The sequence below is a fragment of the Melanostigma gelatinosum genome (genome assembly GCF_949748355.1).
Source record: "Melanostigma gelatinosum genome assembly, chromosome: 5".
Classification (NCBI taxonomy): Eukaryota; Metazoa; Chordata; class Actinopteri; order Perciformes; family Zoarcidae; genus Melanostigma; species Melanostigma gelatinosum.
In genome coordinates, this window is record NC_136638.1 from 18,308,170 (window position 1) to 18,326,353 (window position 18,184).

Here is an 18,184-nt window from a genome sequence, read left to right on the forward strand (position 1 = left end):
CCACAAGGTGGCAGTGAAGCCTATTAATGAAAATGTGGCTCTTAAATCCATGTTCTTGGAGTGTTAAGGTGATGAAAATCTCAGAAATCATCATTTCATTTGACAATTTATTTTTGTTTTGGGACTAACTTTTTCTCTTGCAAGTATTGCCGTCAGTTAGTTTGATCCTAAATGAAATAAAGTACTAATGAGGTACAACATTCTGTTATTTGTTCAATGTGATGCCGGGTGGGTTCTTTTGTACGACACCATCAGCACCATCATGCTCTGTCATATTCATTAATTCATGGTCACAGTTTGGACCAAATCTTAAAAAAGAAGTTTGACTCTTCAATTCATTTGTACAGCCTAATATCACACATTTACCGCAGAGAGCTTTACAATCTGTACAGCACACGACATCCTCTGTCCTTTTTTTTTTTTTTTTGATCCAGCCAGTGTCATGCTGGAGCACCTGACAAAGGAACTTTTCACTATTTGGCAACCCAATATGTGTTAATATGTATATTAGGCTACTTGATGAGGCATCATTTACTGTATTTTACGAGTTCATTGTGCACGGTGTGTCCAAGACACATTTCTCACACTGGACAATGCAACTTAACCTGATCTTATCACAGCAGAGCGTGCGCATTTCACCCACCACACACGCCCCCACGTGCAATTTCAGCTACCCTGTTGCTCCTCTCCCCAACCCCCCCCCCCCCCCCCACCAATTCCTTTAAATGTTTCAGCCCACAGGGGAAGCAGCACAGCCGGTGCAGCGTTTGACCCTGGACATGGAGCTGACCGCGATGAGAGCCGCAACACTTCTGCTGCTGCTCTGCTCCTCCGCCGCCGGAGGAGCGCAACAGTCCGCTGCTGGAAAAGCCTACTACATAGCAGCTGTAGAAATCGGTTGGGACTACGTTTACCTGGACGCTGTTGACCCAGCGCCCGACCAAAGGTGAGTATTTCTTTGTTTAATTCATACAGTTTCCAAACGCTGGTTTAGTAGAATAGAAAATTAAGTCTAGTACAATTCGGCTTCCATGCTTCCAATACAAGCTCATGTTTTAGAAAGTAACACAATTACAATTAATACAGATGGGAACAATTGATTTAGAGGGCTGTCAGTGTTTATTTTTTATTATTTGATTTGTTTGGTTCCATTGATTTCATTCTTTTTATTTTTGAAGCAGATCCAGAGATATTCCTCAAAAATACGTCAAGGCAGTTTACAGAGAGTATACAGATTCTACATACACTGTCCCCAAACCAAGGCCAGCATGGACAGGTGGGTCTCTTTTTTTATATTCTCCATTTTCTCAATCAATCAAATATGTCATTGGGTTTGTGTTATTTAATCATACTTTTCATTAATGGTTAATAGTCTATTGCTCTATTCATTTAATAAATAAAACAAACTAAATAATGTCCACAACCTGAAACGAAAAGTAAAAAGTCAAATTTCGTAGTTTTACAGTCAATAATGTGATTTGAAGAGTGATGTTGTGGACAAATATATGCGTTTGCCTGACTTTTCAACACAAAGAACGAACAGTTCTGTTTCGGAGCGTGTACCTTTTTGTCTTGAAGTAGGAGGTCATATCTATGACTTCTTTGAGAATGTTGTGTCCTTGTTATTGCAGGTATTCAAGGCCCAGTGATTGTTGCTCAGGCTGGTGAGACGGTGCTGATCCACTTTAAAAACCTGGCCTCTCAGTCCTACAGTATCAGCCCTGTGGGGATCACCTACTGGAAACAGTCTGAAGGTAGGAAACCCAATGAGGGAGCTGCTTTTTTTATTAGTCAGCAGCATACTTCATTTTTTGACTCAGCATTTTGACTCATAATCACTTTTTAATGTGAAGTCCATGAGTCCATACAGTTTAGATGAGTCAATGGCAAAACACTTACTGGTCCAATCCTACTTTTACGGCTTTCAGGAAAAATTGATCTTCTTACTCGCATGTTTTTTTTTTTTTTTTTGCTAAAGTCTGAAATGATCTTGGGCCCAAGAAGGAGAAAGATCCACAGAAAAGGCGATGATGTAAATGTCAAATTGCTACTAACCACAATGATATCAGAGGCAAACAGTGTGACTTCATTAAGAGATTAAAAAACAAAGTTGACTCCTCATTCTTGGGAAATTACAGCGAGCAACGGTTATCATTATCTTATGTGTGCAAATTTCTTGCTGCATGTTTGAGCCAAACGGCCAGTCTTACAGACTGATGACTAATGTTAGGTGCCTTTTGAATGACAATACCCAACTTCAAAGGAAATAATTCATGATCCCTGATCAGAGCAGCTTTTGGAGGTTAATACCCTTCACAGAAGCCATTGGCAAATGTCCTAATGCTGCTGTAGATCCAAAGCAGCCAGTTCTTGTAAACAGCTCAGGCCTTCCTGTCACAGGGTAGATTATCATAATGGAGTTCATCATAATCTGAAAGGCTGCACCTGTCGCATGTAGGAATGAGGCAAGGCAAGGCAAGTTTATTTGTATCGCACATTTCAACAACAAGGTAATTCAAAGTGCTTCACATGAAACCATTAAAAGCATAAAGGCAAAAGTAAAGGAGATTTAAAACATACATTTATTCCACAGTATGGTTTTTATAGGGATACTTCCCAAAACGTAATTTTCCCAATGTTATGTTTTGTTATTTATTTGTTGTGTTCCTGCAATGTCATAGGATTTCCTTTTTACCAGATTACTTGCATTCTTGTGCCACCCATTTTCCTTCTTCGACCCTCCTCTACTGCTGAATAAAATCCGAGGAGTCATGCTGCGTCTTTGTTTCCAGGAGCCGGCTATGATGACTACACAGCGGGCCATGAGAAGGAGGATGATGCCGTCTCTCCTGGAGGCTACTATGAGTACGTGTGGGAGATCAGCCCGAATGACGGTCCCACTACCAGTGACCCAGAGTGCCTCACCTACTCCTACTCATCCCAGGTGGACACAGTCCGAGATGTGAACTCAGGACTCATCGGTGCCTTGCTCATCTGCAAAACAAGTCAGTGTGTGGTCGGGCAAAGGGTACAGACACAGCATCGAATCACACCTACACACACGCATTACCTCTCGTCATGTCTTGTGTCTTTATGTAAAGTATTGTTCTTTAAAGCTCTTACATTAGTGTCAGAAACCAAAGTATTTGACAATTTTTTTTAAATCAACAGTATACATTCTGTAGTTACTGAAATATTTCATTTAAAACTACAAATGTGAGCATCATGTTGTATCAGTCATTGAAGTCATTAAATATCTGTACAAAATTCTACGGCAATTCCTCCAACACCTGTTGGGATGTTTCAGTCTAGAACAAAGTGGTGGACCAAGCGACCAACAGATCAACATTGTCATTCCTGCACTGGATAGAGACGCTCGCAACGAGCACGGGTTTATCTGAATGTTCAGAAAAGTGAAGAAAAATGTATAGGAAAAGGAATATTGGATAACAAGATGAAGACGCTCCTGTATTTAAAATTGCTCCGTAGCATTGCAAGCACAGTATCACATCTTGAATCGCATGTATTTTGTGTGTGTGTGTGTGTGTGTTTTTTGTCCCAGGTGCCCTCACAGATGATGGCCAGAGGAGAAAACCGGCGTTTGTCCTGCTGTTTGCAGTGTTTGATGAGACCAAGAGCTGGTATGGAGAGATGGGAGAGAGGAAGAGCAGAGAGAAGTTCAAGAGAAGCATCGGCAGAAAGGAATACCACACCATCAATGGATATATCAACTCTACGCTACCCGGTAATGAAGCAGACCGGCTGTAGACGGGGAGTCTGCTCCATGAAGTCGTGTTGTAATGTTCAGTGTTGCTAACACTGCTCAGTGTATCGGTGGCTGTGCTGTATGTGGCTCATTCTATCGCTCTCTGTCTGTTTGTGTGTAGGTTTGACAATGTGTCAGAGCCGTGAACATGTGTTCTGGCATCTGATTGGGATCGGCACAACTCCAGAAATCCACTCGATTCAGTTTCAGGATCACACTTTGCAGGTAATTCAAGTCTTTACATGAAGCACTCACACATTTTAAATAGTAAAGGAGATATTTCCTAAACTCCTAAATCAAAAAAAGAAATTATGATCAATCAAACCAGCAAGAGTAAGATTTTGAAAGTATCAGTGTTGCCAACTCTTTTCCAGTTTAAGTAGCAGCACTAGCTCCAAAAGTCTCTAAATCTAGCTAGAAAGTTGTCATGTTGGCAATGTGACAGTGTGTCCTTTCAGGCCTCCCTCTAACATTGACACTTGTATTGTTATTGTTCAGGTGTTGACCCATCGCAAAGTCACCGTTGAGGTGACCCCGATGACGTTCATCACTGCAGAAATGAGACCTGTTACTTTAGGCCGCTTCCTTATGAGCTGTCAGATACATGCTCACCGCCACGGTAAGAAAGACCAGACAAGTCTCCTGGACTTAGGACAACCTGTCACTCCAATCAAATGTACTTCACCTCCTCTATTTGAGTGATAACTCTTGTGGTTATTGTGTGCTACTGCTCAGATGGCATGAACGCCTTCTTCACGGTGGAGGAATGCCCCGACCCCGTGATTCTGCCGGGACCCGACCTGCGTAACGTCAAACACGAGGATAGCGATTACGACGATGGCGAGGATATGTTCAACACCATAAGCTTTCAGCCTAGGAAGCAACAACTGCAAGCAAGAGCCAGTAGAGGACAGCCATCTAGGACCTGGGAGCATTACATCGCCATTGAAGAGGTCACCTGGGACTACGCCCGCCGTTTCAAACTCTCAGATAGGTAGGAAAGATGGAGGAGGAGATGGAAGAAGAATAACAGAGATTGAAAGTTGATTTGAATTGATTGTCTTTTCTATATCGTCTTTGGCTCATCCAGTGAGTTGCAGTCAGGATATTTGGTTGCGCCTCCCCATCACCTGGACCACAAGTATACAAAGGCTGTGTATGTGGAATACACAGATGGATCTTTCACTCGGAGGAAGAACCCTGCCCCGACACTGCTGGGTCCACTTCTGAAAGGAACAATCAACGATCAAATCTTTGTGAGTGACGACTGAAAATATTCAATTTGGTCTTTTTGTGCATGATTAAATATAAGCTACAAAAAGAAAAAAATCATCAGTTGTCAATCATAGAAAAGTAAAAGCTCTTCTTTTTTTTTTTTTTTGGCTTTCTAATGATCTTCCATTGGTTTGAACTGTGTCTCCAGATCACTCTCAGAAACCTGGCCAGTCGCCCATTTAACATCTACCCCAATGGCCTTACCAAGATCCTTCCACTGCATAGATCCTCAAACTGTAAGCTTAAGCAAAGACATGAACCAACAGACTAAACTCATCAATCGTTTATATCACAATGAGCAATGCAAGCTTGCAAATATACCAAAAATCTGTAATTCTGGCAACACAAACGGCATGTATAAAGTTTTCAGTGTAATATGTTTTCCGACTTGTCTTTAGTGGTCTCATTCTCATTTTATGTTCCGTTTCATCTGTCTCATCACATTAAAACAGCTGCAGAGAAAGACTTGCGCTCCACAGGAGTGCCGCCCAACGGGACGTTTAGCTACGTTTGGAGGTTAACATTAGACGATGGACCCTTGGAGGGAGACCCCCAGTGTCTGACCCAGCTGTATCAGAGCACCGTCTCCCGAGAGAGGGACTTGGCCTCCGGGCTGGTGGGCACCCTGCTCATCTGCAAACACAACACCATGGACACCAAAGGACGTCTGGTGAGAAGAACGTCTCTATAACAGCAGTAAACATAGCACAATGTTGAATGGATCATTTGAAAGAGTCCCACTGTGTTCTCTCTCACCTGCACTAATGTAATAAAAACACCCTCTGTCTCTTTCACTGAATCTCCTGCTGCATGCAGTTGGGCCCAGACAAAGAGTGGAGCCTGATATTTGCTGTGTTTGATGAGAACAGAAGTTGGTACTTCAACGAAAACATGCAGAAGTCCAGCCAAACCTCGTGGAACATCACAGACCCTGAATTCAACAGCTCTAATGTCATTTACAGTAAGATAATTCAGTGTCATTTGATACATTATTTTGAAAATATTTTATGAAAGCTGCTTTAAAGTGATTCTTTCTATTCATTCTCTATGTCCACACAAACAGGCATTACTCTATTTAGTTGTATTCTTATTTGTGTGATTGTTGTTATTCGTATGATCAGCGCATTATACATTGATTCATCACACCATCACACTCTTCATTTCCTTTTAACTCCAGGTATAAACGGCGACATGTTCGGCGGGCGACAGTTTGTGGTGTCTCAAACGGACGTTGCCTTCTGGCATGTGGCCTATGTGGGCACCCAGAGTGACTTCCTCTCTGTTTACTTCACTGGAAACCTCTTTGAGTACCAAGGCCTGTACCAGTCCGTCCTCACCCTCTTCCCCATGACTGCCATAACCGTTCCAATGGAAACCGTGCTGATGGGTGAGACTGACGTCTTATTTGTCAGATAATGTTGGTGGGTGTAAGCACATTTTAAGTAACTCATTAATTGAATACTTGGAATCTATGGTGCCTTTTAGCTGGAGGTTTTGGCTAGTTGTGCTTGGGACGGTAAGCTTGGCTGACTCTACTGTCGGTGCAGTAATGTTCTGCAGATGTGTTTCTACGGCTTGACTGCAGTTGCTAACAGGCGCTAGCTTCACATTTCAGTGCAGAGCTTCGTCAAGAGAGCTTTGGCAACCTCAGTAGCTTTCAAATTTCCATTTGTCTTGTTTTTCGACAAACTTACAAAAACAAAGAGCATAATCTGAATAATTTCCAAGACACTATAACCAAATACATGTTGTACACGTAAGATGTGTCGTACAGTCCGATGAAGTAGCCAGGGTTCAGTAGCTGAAACATAAAAATGCTGCTTTCCTGAAGCACTGACATGCTTCGATGCTGAGAAATTTGACAGCTGCAGATCTTGACTTATTGATGCACGTCAACGCATCAGGATACTGCTGATATGTGGGCTTGTATAGAAACATATATTGTTCTGATGCGTCATGCTTCTCGGATTGTGTGTCGCTCTTGAGTCATAAATTGTCTTCTCACAGGTGAGTGGGAGATCAGTGCCTATGATGGCAGCCTCAAGAGCAAGGGGATGAGCATCCGCTACAGCGTACGGCACAGCGACGACGGATACCGAGTCGATCATGACGAGATTGAAGACGATTACTTCGACTATATCGATCAGCCAGCTCTACAGCCGAGGGGCAGAAGACCTAAAAATCGCACAGTGTTGGTTCCAGTGTGTGAGAAACTCCTCGCGAATAACAATACTCAATCAGGAAACACTTCCAGTCAAAATGTCACTTGTAATAAAACTGAGGGGACTGGGGGTGAACAACATTCAGCATCTCAGCTGAAGGAAGTGACTGCAACATCACCAGAAGGAGAGGGAGGAATCCCACAGGATATCTTGGAGGAAATAGGGAGAGATGGGGAGCGGACAGTTTCTCCGAATGGGACTGAACCTGGAGTAGAGGGAGGTGGCAGGCACAGGAGACAAGCAGACGGCAACTGGACAGATGTAGATATCGGTTCTGGAGCCTCAGAAGAAGAAGGACCTGAGCTAGAGATTGGAGAAGAAGCGGCTAAAGATAGGACTGAGGCTGGTGCCGAGGTAAAAGCTGAGGAAAGGAAAGAAGTGCCAAGTGTGAATAATGGGACGAATGGAAAGCTCGAAGAGGGCAACGAGATCTTACTTGACAGCAATCCACAGCTGAACAAGAAGGACTCAACTGTAGGGCTAAGCAATTCAGAAGAGATGGATCAAAACATAGTCCCACAAAACCACATGCGGTCTGAACCTGAACGACGTACAGCAGATCTGCCTGATCTGGAATACAACTACACTGTTAATAACAACGTCACCGCAGGAATTGATCTGTCCCTCGAGTATGATGACTACGAACAAGAGGTACTATTTTCAGTGTGTATGTATTTTGTACATTCATTAAGTATATATATAAATATATATATTACATACATATGTTGGCTACTGTCAAAAATCGAAACACACCCCCCTCAACCGCAGCAAATGCTGAATTTGATCATAGGTGAACGGTACATCAGACATACTTGCTTTGGATTACATGGACCTGCGCTCCGGAGACACCAGCCATCGCAAAGTCTACTACATTGCTGCTGAGGAGATCAGCTGGGACTACGGCATCAGAAAACCACACCAGTTGATCAAACCCAGGTAGGAATGATATTTCATCCAGGTATCCGTGCAGGACCGCATTGTTTTGTACCTCTAAAGCTCGCTAACATGCTTAACATGTTATTTTCTGTATCTTTAATCTGTACATAAACAATTTGTGGTTTTATGCTTGTTGAATTGTCTCCCAGCTATTTTTTTATCCAACATTTTTATTTTGTGGTGTTAGGAGCCTTACTTCATTTAATTTGTGTTTGTTGGAACTATGATGCTTTGGATCATTTCTTTATTATGTTATTATTTGACATGGATCAAATAAAAAGAAGAACGACACATTTTTCACAATTACAAAAGATTTATTTTATTTTTCCATTCTAATCCCAATGTGTAAAGCAGCAGTATTGATTCAACTCCTCTTTTTAGAGAGATGCGTCGAGGGATGAGGAAGTTCCTGCCAGAGTATAAGAAGGTGGTGTTTCGGGCCTACAGCGATAAAGACTTCCTACTTCCTGTAAGCAGAGGAGAGCCCCACCAACACCTGGGAATCATGGGACCTTTCATCAGAGCTGAGGTTAATGGTGTCCTCACTGTGAGTGATATTGTCCCTGAGTAAAATAAAAGAATATTGAATGATTTAGTAAATAATACGAACATTTTATTGGTGAATGTGTCTTATTCAAGGTGGTCTTCAAGAACAAGGCATCCAGGCCTTACTCCTTTCACCTTCAGGGGGTCTATGACCGCAGCCAGGGGGCCGGCATCGACCAAACCCATGCCTCCCCTGCTCCACCCGGGGTCCCAGGAGAGCCTGTGGCCTCTGGGGAGGCACGGCAATATACCTGGAGAGTAACCAGCAAACAAGGACCAACCAACACTCAATTTGCCTGCAAGACTGGGGCTTACTACTCGACTGTGGATAAGGTCTGGATAGGTCTTTCCCTTAAGCCTGTTCCTACTTTATCGTCCATATACATACAGTGTTTACTGTATGTCTGTATTAATTTGTATAAATTCTTATCCAAAATGTATTTCCTTGCACAGAAATCAAATGGCAATCACAAAAAAAATCATTTTTTAATTATTAATGCTAATTGTCTTGAGCTATAGTTACATGACAAGAAGAAAATGATATTTCTTTTCTATGTTCCAGGAGAAGGACCTTCATTCAGGTCTGATTGGTCCACTGGTGATCTGTAAATCCGGTATTCTCCAGACGCGTCAGAACACGCAGCCGGACGTCCAGGAGTTCGCCCTCCTCTTCCACACCTTCGATGAAACTAAAAGCTGGTACATGGAGGAGAACCTGCGGCGCCACTGTGCTCCGCCCTGTCAGGCCAACACTGAGGACCCCTGGTACCACACCAGCAATAAGTTTGCAGGTGGAGAAAAATGGTTGACTGTTGGTGTCATGTTGTAATGAGCGTACTCTAAACTCAAAAATGTAATCTCAGAAATAATGCCTGCGTCCTTCCACAGCAATAAACGGTTACGTGGCAGAGACACTTCCTGGTCTGTTGGTCGCCCAGCACCAGCTCGTCAGGTGGCACCTTCTGAATGTTGGAAGTGATGGAGAGTACCACGCTGTGCAGTTCCACGGTTTACCTTTCACTGTTCACACCGGAAAGGAACACCGTATGGGGGTCTACAACCTCTTCCCTGGTAAACACAGACACACGCATAAAGAGACGCATGACACTTCGATCATGCAAACTCTCTGTTCATGTGTTGCATAAAAACATGCACAGATGTTTACCCTGCATTTACAGATTTGAGTTATTATGATTCCTGTCCGTTTTTTTACGGACTGAAAAAAATGGAATCATAAAAAATAATCGAGCTTCCATCTTTTTGTTGTCTCTGTTTTAAGTAATTATCTTACTTGCACTCTGAACGCCTTATTCTTGACTGTTATTTCATGTGTTGCATTGCTCTATGTCACCCAGGGGTGTTTGGCACGGTGGAGATGAGACCCCCCACAGTCGGCACGTGGCTGGTGGAGTGCACTATCGGAGACTACCAGCTGGCCGGCATGAGGGCTAAACTACTGGTCTATAATCCACGTAGGTACACCTAGTGGCTCATAGCTGTGAAACATATCTGTATAATCTTAATATTTAGAATGTAATATTTAGAATGTAAACAGAGTAGTAATGGTGGATTCACTATAGGTGGGTTCTTTTCCATACTAGCATCAATGTCGGGATAAATGTGTCGCTCCAATTTTCCACCTTTCCAACAGTCCGGTTCATTTGGACTTGTACAAGAAACACAAGGAACTTTTATTGTATTTAAAGCCAACAATGTTGTCAGTGCACTTTTCATCACATGGTGTGAATAATGTCAGTGGCATTCCCCACAGCTTCCACACTTGAGTATTTTGTGTAATTTATGGGGCTTTTTAATTCATGGACTTCCCATATTGCAGAATTGAATATCTGAAGTAAACCTGTAGATTCCCACTTTTCATCATTTCCAGAAATGTGAAAACAGATATGTAGTTCTGTACTGTCCAGAATGTGTTCAGTGCACAGAAAAGGATTTGTGGAAGGCAATATTGAGTTGGAATTTTCACATGCAGGATGTGTCTTGCCTCTGGGGATGAAATCAGGAAGGATCGCGGATTCCCAGATCACAGCGTCAGATCACAAAGGTAAGACAGTGTTTTTCATTTAAAAGGGTAAGACCCACAATATTTGTCAATACTTGTAGAGAGAGGAAGTGCTTACCACAAATACCCAGTGTGCTCAGAATGAAAACGCCCCAGTCTTGTGGCCACCAAGTAGCTTTATTAAATCTGAAAGGCAGGAAATTACCCACGCTGAGTTGGATTATAACCGTGTTTACACACGTGTTTCCAGATAACTGGGAGCCGAGGCTGGCGAGGCTGGAGCAGTCGGGTTTCATCAATGCCTGGATGGGCAGAAACAAAATGTCATGGCTACAAGTAAGATATACAGCCGTCCTCCTGTTCACCATTGCACAACAATGCTATATTATGTAGTGTGCGAATGCGAGATCGTGAATTGAGTATTCTTTTTATAATATCCACGTGTAAAACAGAAACACTGTGAAACGTGCTGTAATGTGTGTTATTAGGTTGACCTACAGAGGCCCACCCTGTTGCACGGTGTGCAGACGCAGGGAGTCAGGTACAAGCTGAGGGACAACTACATAGCAATCTTCCGCATCTCCTACAGCCTGGACCAAGAGACTTGGACCACCTACAAAGGAAACCCGCAGAACAAAGTTTGTCTTCTGCTGTTACTAGTGTCACATGTACCAAGAGGCACGAGTGGTCTCTGATTGCAGCTGCATAAACATGACATCATGCGGTTTCATTGTAAAATGAATACAGTAAAGGCAACACATTGTTCAGTGTAATGGGTTGCCTATCTCAAGCACGTTTCAATGATCCTTGAAGTTTAAACTGAATTGTTTGCATGGCTCTGGTTTAGGCATTTCATGGCAACATGGACAGCTCCAAGGTGAAAGACAACTTCTTCTCTCCACCATTTGTGGCTCGCTATGTCAGGATTCATCCGGTAAACTTTGTGAAAACGCCTGCTCTCCGCCTGGAGCTGCAGGGCTGCGATCTCAACAGTGAGTACCGGCACCGGCAGCAGCAGAATTTATCGCAGAGTTCATTTGATCTGTACGAAAGTGCAGAGAACGACTCTTATATGTGCGTTTGTGCGTGTGAGCAGGCTGCTCTCTCCCTCTCGGGCTCCAGAAGAGGCTGATTCCTGACGCCAGCTTGAGTGCGTCCTCGTTTCATTCATCTCTGCTGTATAGATGGAGCCCTGACCTCGCTCGCCTCCACCAGGAAGGCATCGCCAACGCCTGGAGGCCAAAGGTGAACACGAATAACACAAATGCTGTCTATTTGTCCAATGTCATTTATACCACTAGTTAAAGAGTAACTGACAGGAATAATTTGACATTCATGTAAATACGCTCGATCACTTTCCTTCCAAGAGTTAGATGAAAAGATTGACACGATTTCTGCTGAATATGAAGCTACAACCAGAGGAGGTGCTTAGCTTAGCTTAGCATGAACACTGACAGCAGAGGGGAACAGCTAGCTTAGCGCACAAGTCTGCATTGATGATAGGTAGGGTCAAAAGTGTGCTCCGTGGCAACCATGCTCAGCAATGATGTCATTGATATTAGATGTTAGCTCTCTCACATTGTGATGGGAACCAGAGATTATCAGACTTACCACCCTTTCACTCTCCTCTTTCTTTCTTATTATTGTTTTGTTCTCAAGTTCCTCCTCCTCATCTTATCATTTCCACTCTGTCAAACTGTTGAGCTGTTATTAAAGGTCACACGCCAAGCAGTGGCACTTGTGATCCATGGACGGAGGTCAACCACTGTGTGCCAACTATTCTCTAGAATAGCAAACTGAAAGGGCTGTAATGGCCGAAACAGATGGCCAACAGCAGCTTCATTTTTCAATGTTCTCTACATCAGGCTAAACAGGAAAACGCCTTTCAAATGTGTTCCAGGAAACAGAATGAAATGGGATGACTGAGATTTACTTTTCCTTGTATAAAAATGTGAGAGCTGTGATTTAAGATAGGGTTTAACTTTGTGTCATTTTTGTTTGTTGGGGCTTTTCTTTGCATGTCAGTTGAAACCAGAAGTGATCGTAAATGTTGGTTAAATGAATTAAAATAGATACAAAATCCCCTCATTAACTGTTGGTTAATGTTGTTTGGTTTTGCAGTGTGCGGCCACATCATGTCAGTGGAAAAAGATGCACTGCCAGAAACACTTTCCTAGTTTATAAGTTTCCTCATCGTATTGTGGGAGAGGAAGTGGTGTGGTGTTCCCTTTGGTGTTCCCTTTGGTGTTCCCTACATCTGTTTTTTGTTTTCATTCGCTCGGCCTACTTCTACCTCGTTCAGTAACTGGTATCTATTCATTTGTGTTTCATGAGATGAAAATCAAATCAGTGAACAGAACAAAATGAATAAATACTGACCCTGGTATACCTGTTTGCAGATCTGTTTTTTGCCTTTGTTCTTTGACACTTATAGTTTTCCTTTGTAAGATCTAGAAATGTTTCCTCTGCTCTTTTCTGCCCAGAACAACAACCCTCACGAGTGGCTGCAGGTTGACTTGGGGAAAGTAAAACGCATCACAGGGGTCGTTACCCAAGGAGCACGATCAGTGTTTACCAAAATGACGGTGACCGAGTTCTCAGTCACCGTCAGTCATGATGGTCACTCCTGGAGCAGTGTGTTGGAGGAGAGCTCCCAAAGAGAAAAGGTACACATCTGCTAAAAGTGATCCGGGTCCCTGTTACTCATTTCACGTATTCCTTCACTGAATCATCGATTCAGAAGGCCTAATCTGTCGCACAGTTTCCTTACTGCTGCACAGGTGGATGAGTCACTCTGTGTTATGGAGCTGACAACCCACCAAAGGAGTCCCATTAAAGTGTGTTGGTGACACACAGTCTTCTGTGTTCATTTCGTTCATCGTTTCATTTCCTGTTCCTCTATTTTTGTTTTTCCGTCCTCAGATCTTCACAGGAAACAACGAGCCAGACGATGAAGCTCTCACCGTTTTTGATCCTCCTCTGTTCGGCCGCTACCTCCGCCTCCACCCGCGGGGTTGGATCAATGGCATCGCCCTGCGTCTGGAGGTCCTGGGCTGTGACACACAGCAGGGGCCCTGACAACTCGCCAACGCCACGCAGCAACATTTTAGTAGCGTAATGTATCCTGGTTTCATTTTGAAATTCTTTTTAAGAGCACTTAAGTTATATATGACATGAAGCTGTTTGTGTAAGAGAAGCTATTTGTTCTGTTCGACATTTTTTATTTTGCAAAAATCTTGTTTCATGTCATTTTAAAAAGGATCTCCAATGTTGGTAGAAATCTATTTTAAGATGTGAATTTGAACAGCCACCGTTTTTAAAACACAGCTAAGCAACACAGTAGGCTATTTGCTTTGCTTTCACTTCAGAGCAAACCTTTTGAATGTAAGTGTGTAAATATTTCAGATGGATGTATAAAGTTTGAATGTTCGATGTATATTGTTGGAAAAGTTAGTATTAATGTATTTTTCTGCTTTATTAGAGTTTATATAAACGATGAATCTCAAAGGGTTTCACTGGCATTTATTTATCGCCTCGTTGTGACGTCGTCTTGTGCTCACAAACACAGAAACGGGACACACACACACACACACACTTCTGTTCCAGCAAAATTGAATTTTTTGCTTTCAAAACTCTTAACCAAGTCCAGGTGTGTGTTTGAACATTTGAACATCTTCAAACAAGGTCACTTCTAAGCACTAAGAATCACCTCTCGATGCACTGCTTCCTGTCCTGTTCTTCATCTCCGTGTCAGGAGAGGATGTAGCCCCTTCTTCCCTCCTTCCCTTCCCTTTTTCCAGCACATTATCTCTGTTCGTTCTTTGTCCCATCTGTCTTTAACTTGTCCAAAATGTTCATGAACTGTTATTCTGGCTTATCCACCTCCACCAGGCCCTCCCTGCAGAAACAATGAACAGTTCTGCTCCAACATTGTCCCGTTACCAGTTGAAATGCACAGCCGTGTTAGTGGAAAAGCACGTTCACAGCCGAGGATGAAATGAACAACACGGTGGGTGCACGTTTTAAAGTTGTGCATTTTTGGCCAGACTGTGTGAAACATAAAAACAAGAGCAGCCTTTATCACTTCATTATCAGTGCAGGAAGTGTGCAGGCAGTGGGTGTGTTGTGTTTTGAGGACAGGACATACGTTGGCAGAGACGTGGCAGCAGCACATTCATGCCTGGCTGTCACACTTTATCTTTCTGAAAACAATAACACACCGACTGTAATCTCAGAAACAGGCTGAGCACCTGTAAACAGGTCCAACTGAATCATGGTTATACACATGATCTGAACAGAATGAAACACAAGTGAGCAGAGGCCATGTCCTGCTGCCCAGGTGTGATTTACCCATCAGCAGCAGCGATTCATTAATATTGTTTCGGTAAGTCATTCATCAGCACTTCCGAATTGAATGTCCAAAGTGCTTGTTTTGTCCCACCAACCCAAGTCCAAAACCCTAACCCTAACCCTAAAAGATAACTAAGCAATTTCAGTGGAAAATGGGTGGCAGTGATATGTGCTGTAGGTTTTGTGGTTGGGCTGAAACCTCGCAATCGACCACAAAGGTCCTGTAACAAATGGTGACCCTTTCAGTTTGCAGCACACCAGAAGCCCAAGCTTGCCTCTACCAACGAAGACAAAGTTGAGAAACGGTTTGTACAGATTTCTAAAATATGTCTGGTTTTCATCAACTGTTTTCAAATAAACATCTTTTATTATTCCAGCCATTTACTTAATCCGAACCCCTCCGGACTTTGGATGTCTTTCGACTCCCTGATGCGGACAAAATTGACCCATAATTAAAAACTTCCAAAACATGGAGTTTCAATGTCTCTGGACCCCGATGAATGATTGCTACTTTCCTTTCTCACAACCTGCTAATGTGTAACAGCAGTGTAAAATAATCTGTTTCTCTGTTGACAGATCAGTGAGGAAGTGCCATGAGGGGGGCAGGAAAGAAAACAGTGTGACACAACAGAAACATTTACCACCGTTTTATCATTCTCACTTACATCACTTCCTGCTTTGTTCTTCGGGGCCCCTGAGGCCCCTGATAATTCACACTAAAGTAGACCTTCTCTTTCCAGTCTTCTTCTTCTTCTTCTTCTTCTTCTTGGTCAAAGTTACAACACCATTAAAAGTAACATGTGCCTGGGAGATGAGAAAAAAGCTCTTTATGTCCGGATAAACCGTAGATGTGTAGCAGTTCATTTAAAATAATTTAAAATATGTTTTAAAGAATATAGAAGTAGTTTATAATGTGGTATTTTTCTGTTTACATATAACTAAGATATATGTTGGATAGGCCAGATGTTTGGAACACTGGCATAAAAAAAACTATTTTGTTTATTGCTATGTAATAACATCCTAAAATTATGATTATTTAGTAAATCATGTGTAATGACAATAAAATATTTTGACATTGAATGTATTTCCAGAAATGAGAGAGGGGGGACCCCTACTGGAGAATCCAGTGTTACATTCGTTATTGCATTGAACCAGTTGGTTTCTGCACTGTATGGCGACCTACTGGTCAGTTTGTAGAAATACAAATATTCAGTCTACACTTTTACAATTCGTACCCATCCAACTCATTTATTTTATCTCCAAAATAAGGAACAAACAGTAAGACAGCTTTGCAGCATCAGTCAGCTTTACATGTCGGCCCTCTGCCTCCGGCGGGCTGCAGGTGTAGCAGTCACTCGTTCTTTGGTACTTGCTGTCATTTCCCTTTTCCCAATACATTTGAGAGAAATTTCACAATGACTGAGTTCATTGGAGGGTTATTCAGATCATCTGTTTCGAATTGAGAACAGCTTGGTGCATCTCCCCTCTTGGCCAATCAGGGTGTGACACCGCCCTTTCTTTCAGACTTAAGAGAGGTGTGGAATCACACCGCCAGGGCATTTCTATCCTTCCTAGACTTAATGCGGATCTCATTTTAGCCGATTCAGCAAGAAAGAGTCTATAGGACCTTTCCAGACTTCCTTCCAGTCTTTTGTTTTTCTGGTTGAGGGTGATTTTGAGCTTTCTGAAATCTAATTTGAGTAAATATTAATGAACACCTTACCATCAGGGCAAACCTTATCGAAGAGGCTTCTTACATTGTGAAGGTAGCCTACTTCTGAGATTTGTTTCTCCAAGTAAATGTTACTGTATTGTGCGGTTGGGAACTGGTTCTCAGGTTTCTTCCTGATCACCTGAAATTTGTGGAGTCACTGGTGGGTTAAGTTTGTATTAGTGCAGCTGGGAGCACCTGGTCACTCCATCCAGAATCTGTTGAGGATCCCCATCCTTTCTCTCACTCCTCACCACATGTTTTCTTTGGTTTGGTTGCACTTATCTTTATTTTACATAAAAATCCACTTTCACACATCAACTCTCCAACACTACTGCTCAATGGACTTACCATTTCAACCAGTACAACTGTATGCATTTCCTTCCTTATGTTATGGCGTAAGAGCCCAGTCCTGACGTTCAAGATACAGTGTTTTAATCTACGCGTCACGCTCTGATATAGTACCTCTGGTTATACAACTCTATTGACACACTGTAGGGATCAGGTGGACCCCAGGAACAACAGCTTATGCAATGGTGAAGCTAATCCGGATCCGAATGAACTTAAACTAGCTAAATACAACTGAAGCTGAATTTTGTATCAGTAGCCTACAAAAATAACTTATCACCAAGGGCTTTTTATCCAGAATTACCTTAGAATAAGCACAACTGAACCACACAGATGTTTGATAAGTACACTGCAGAAATATCCATCCTAAAAAGTTGAGAATTATCGACTCAAATATATATTATATGGTTTTATAAATAAATAACAAAGCGAAGTGCTTGATGTGTTGTTTTTGGTGCAATAGTCTGCTGCACCCTACCTTATTCTATACAGACACTTGTTTTGAGACAGTTTCTCATGTAAATGAATTGTTGAAAAAAAGAATCATGCCAGACCAGTAAAATATGTGGTTCATGGTTTAAGAAGACTTTAGATTTCATTTGATTTAATAATACGATTCTGTTTTTATATCTGTGCCCCAGTTAAAGATTCTTCTTCACTCTATCAATTCTTATTCATAAAAAAGAGAAACGATAGCCCCAGGCTCAACAAGTGACGTATTCCCTGCCTTGTGACAACATCAAAAACAACAGATCCCTGTATGGACATTCAGAGCTGTGCTGCTTGGAACGGATTCAGCAAAGTGTGATCTTAAAGACGTCGGCGTTGGCTGCCTAGCTGTGAGATACGGAGGTTAAACAGGGTAATGGGGAGTCAAGGGAGGACTTACTGCCTCAGTGAACTCAGCCACGTTGCTGTGGTGATGAGGAGCGTACGATGGAAGACACAGTCAGTGTGTCCCTGAACAGCAGCAGAGTCTTTACGTCTTTATGCATTCAGAGGGGTCCAAC

The 18,184-nt window shown here is 42.5% G+C and overlaps 1 protein-coding gene across 1 annotated transcript; it reads left to right on the forward strand.

Annotated features, from left to right (window-relative positions):
- Window positions 1–779: 779 nt before the first annotated feature.
- f8 (coagulation factor VIII, procoagulant component) lies at window positions 780–14,097 on the forward strand (the record flags this gene model as incomplete). Its single annotated transcript, XM_079269198.1, has 27 exons — window positions 780–946; window positions 1,182–1,276; window positions 1,632–1,754; window positions 2,793–3,005; window positions 3,563–3,745; window positions 3,888–3,991; window positions 4,265–4,385; window positions 4,502–4,760; window positions 4,857–5,022; window positions 5,190–5,277; window positions 5,494–5,711; window positions 5,858–6,002; window positions 6,219–6,428; window positions 7,049–7,914; window positions 8,054–8,199; window positions 8,581–8,746; window positions 8,839–9,078; window positions 9,308–9,536; window positions 9,634–9,816; window positions 10,101–10,217; window positions 10,736–10,807; window positions 11,016–11,101; window positions 11,254–11,403; window positions 11,613–11,757; window positions 11,862–12,010; window positions 13,249–13,431; window positions 13,688–14,097. The coding sequence occupies 27 exons, from the start codon at window positions 780–782 to the stop codon at window positions 13,841–13,843; spliced, it is 4,980 nt and encodes a 1,659-aa protein (XP_079125324.1). The 3' UTR covers window positions 13,844–14,097.
- Between the last annotated feature and the right edge of the window lie 4,087 nt (window positions 14,098–18,184).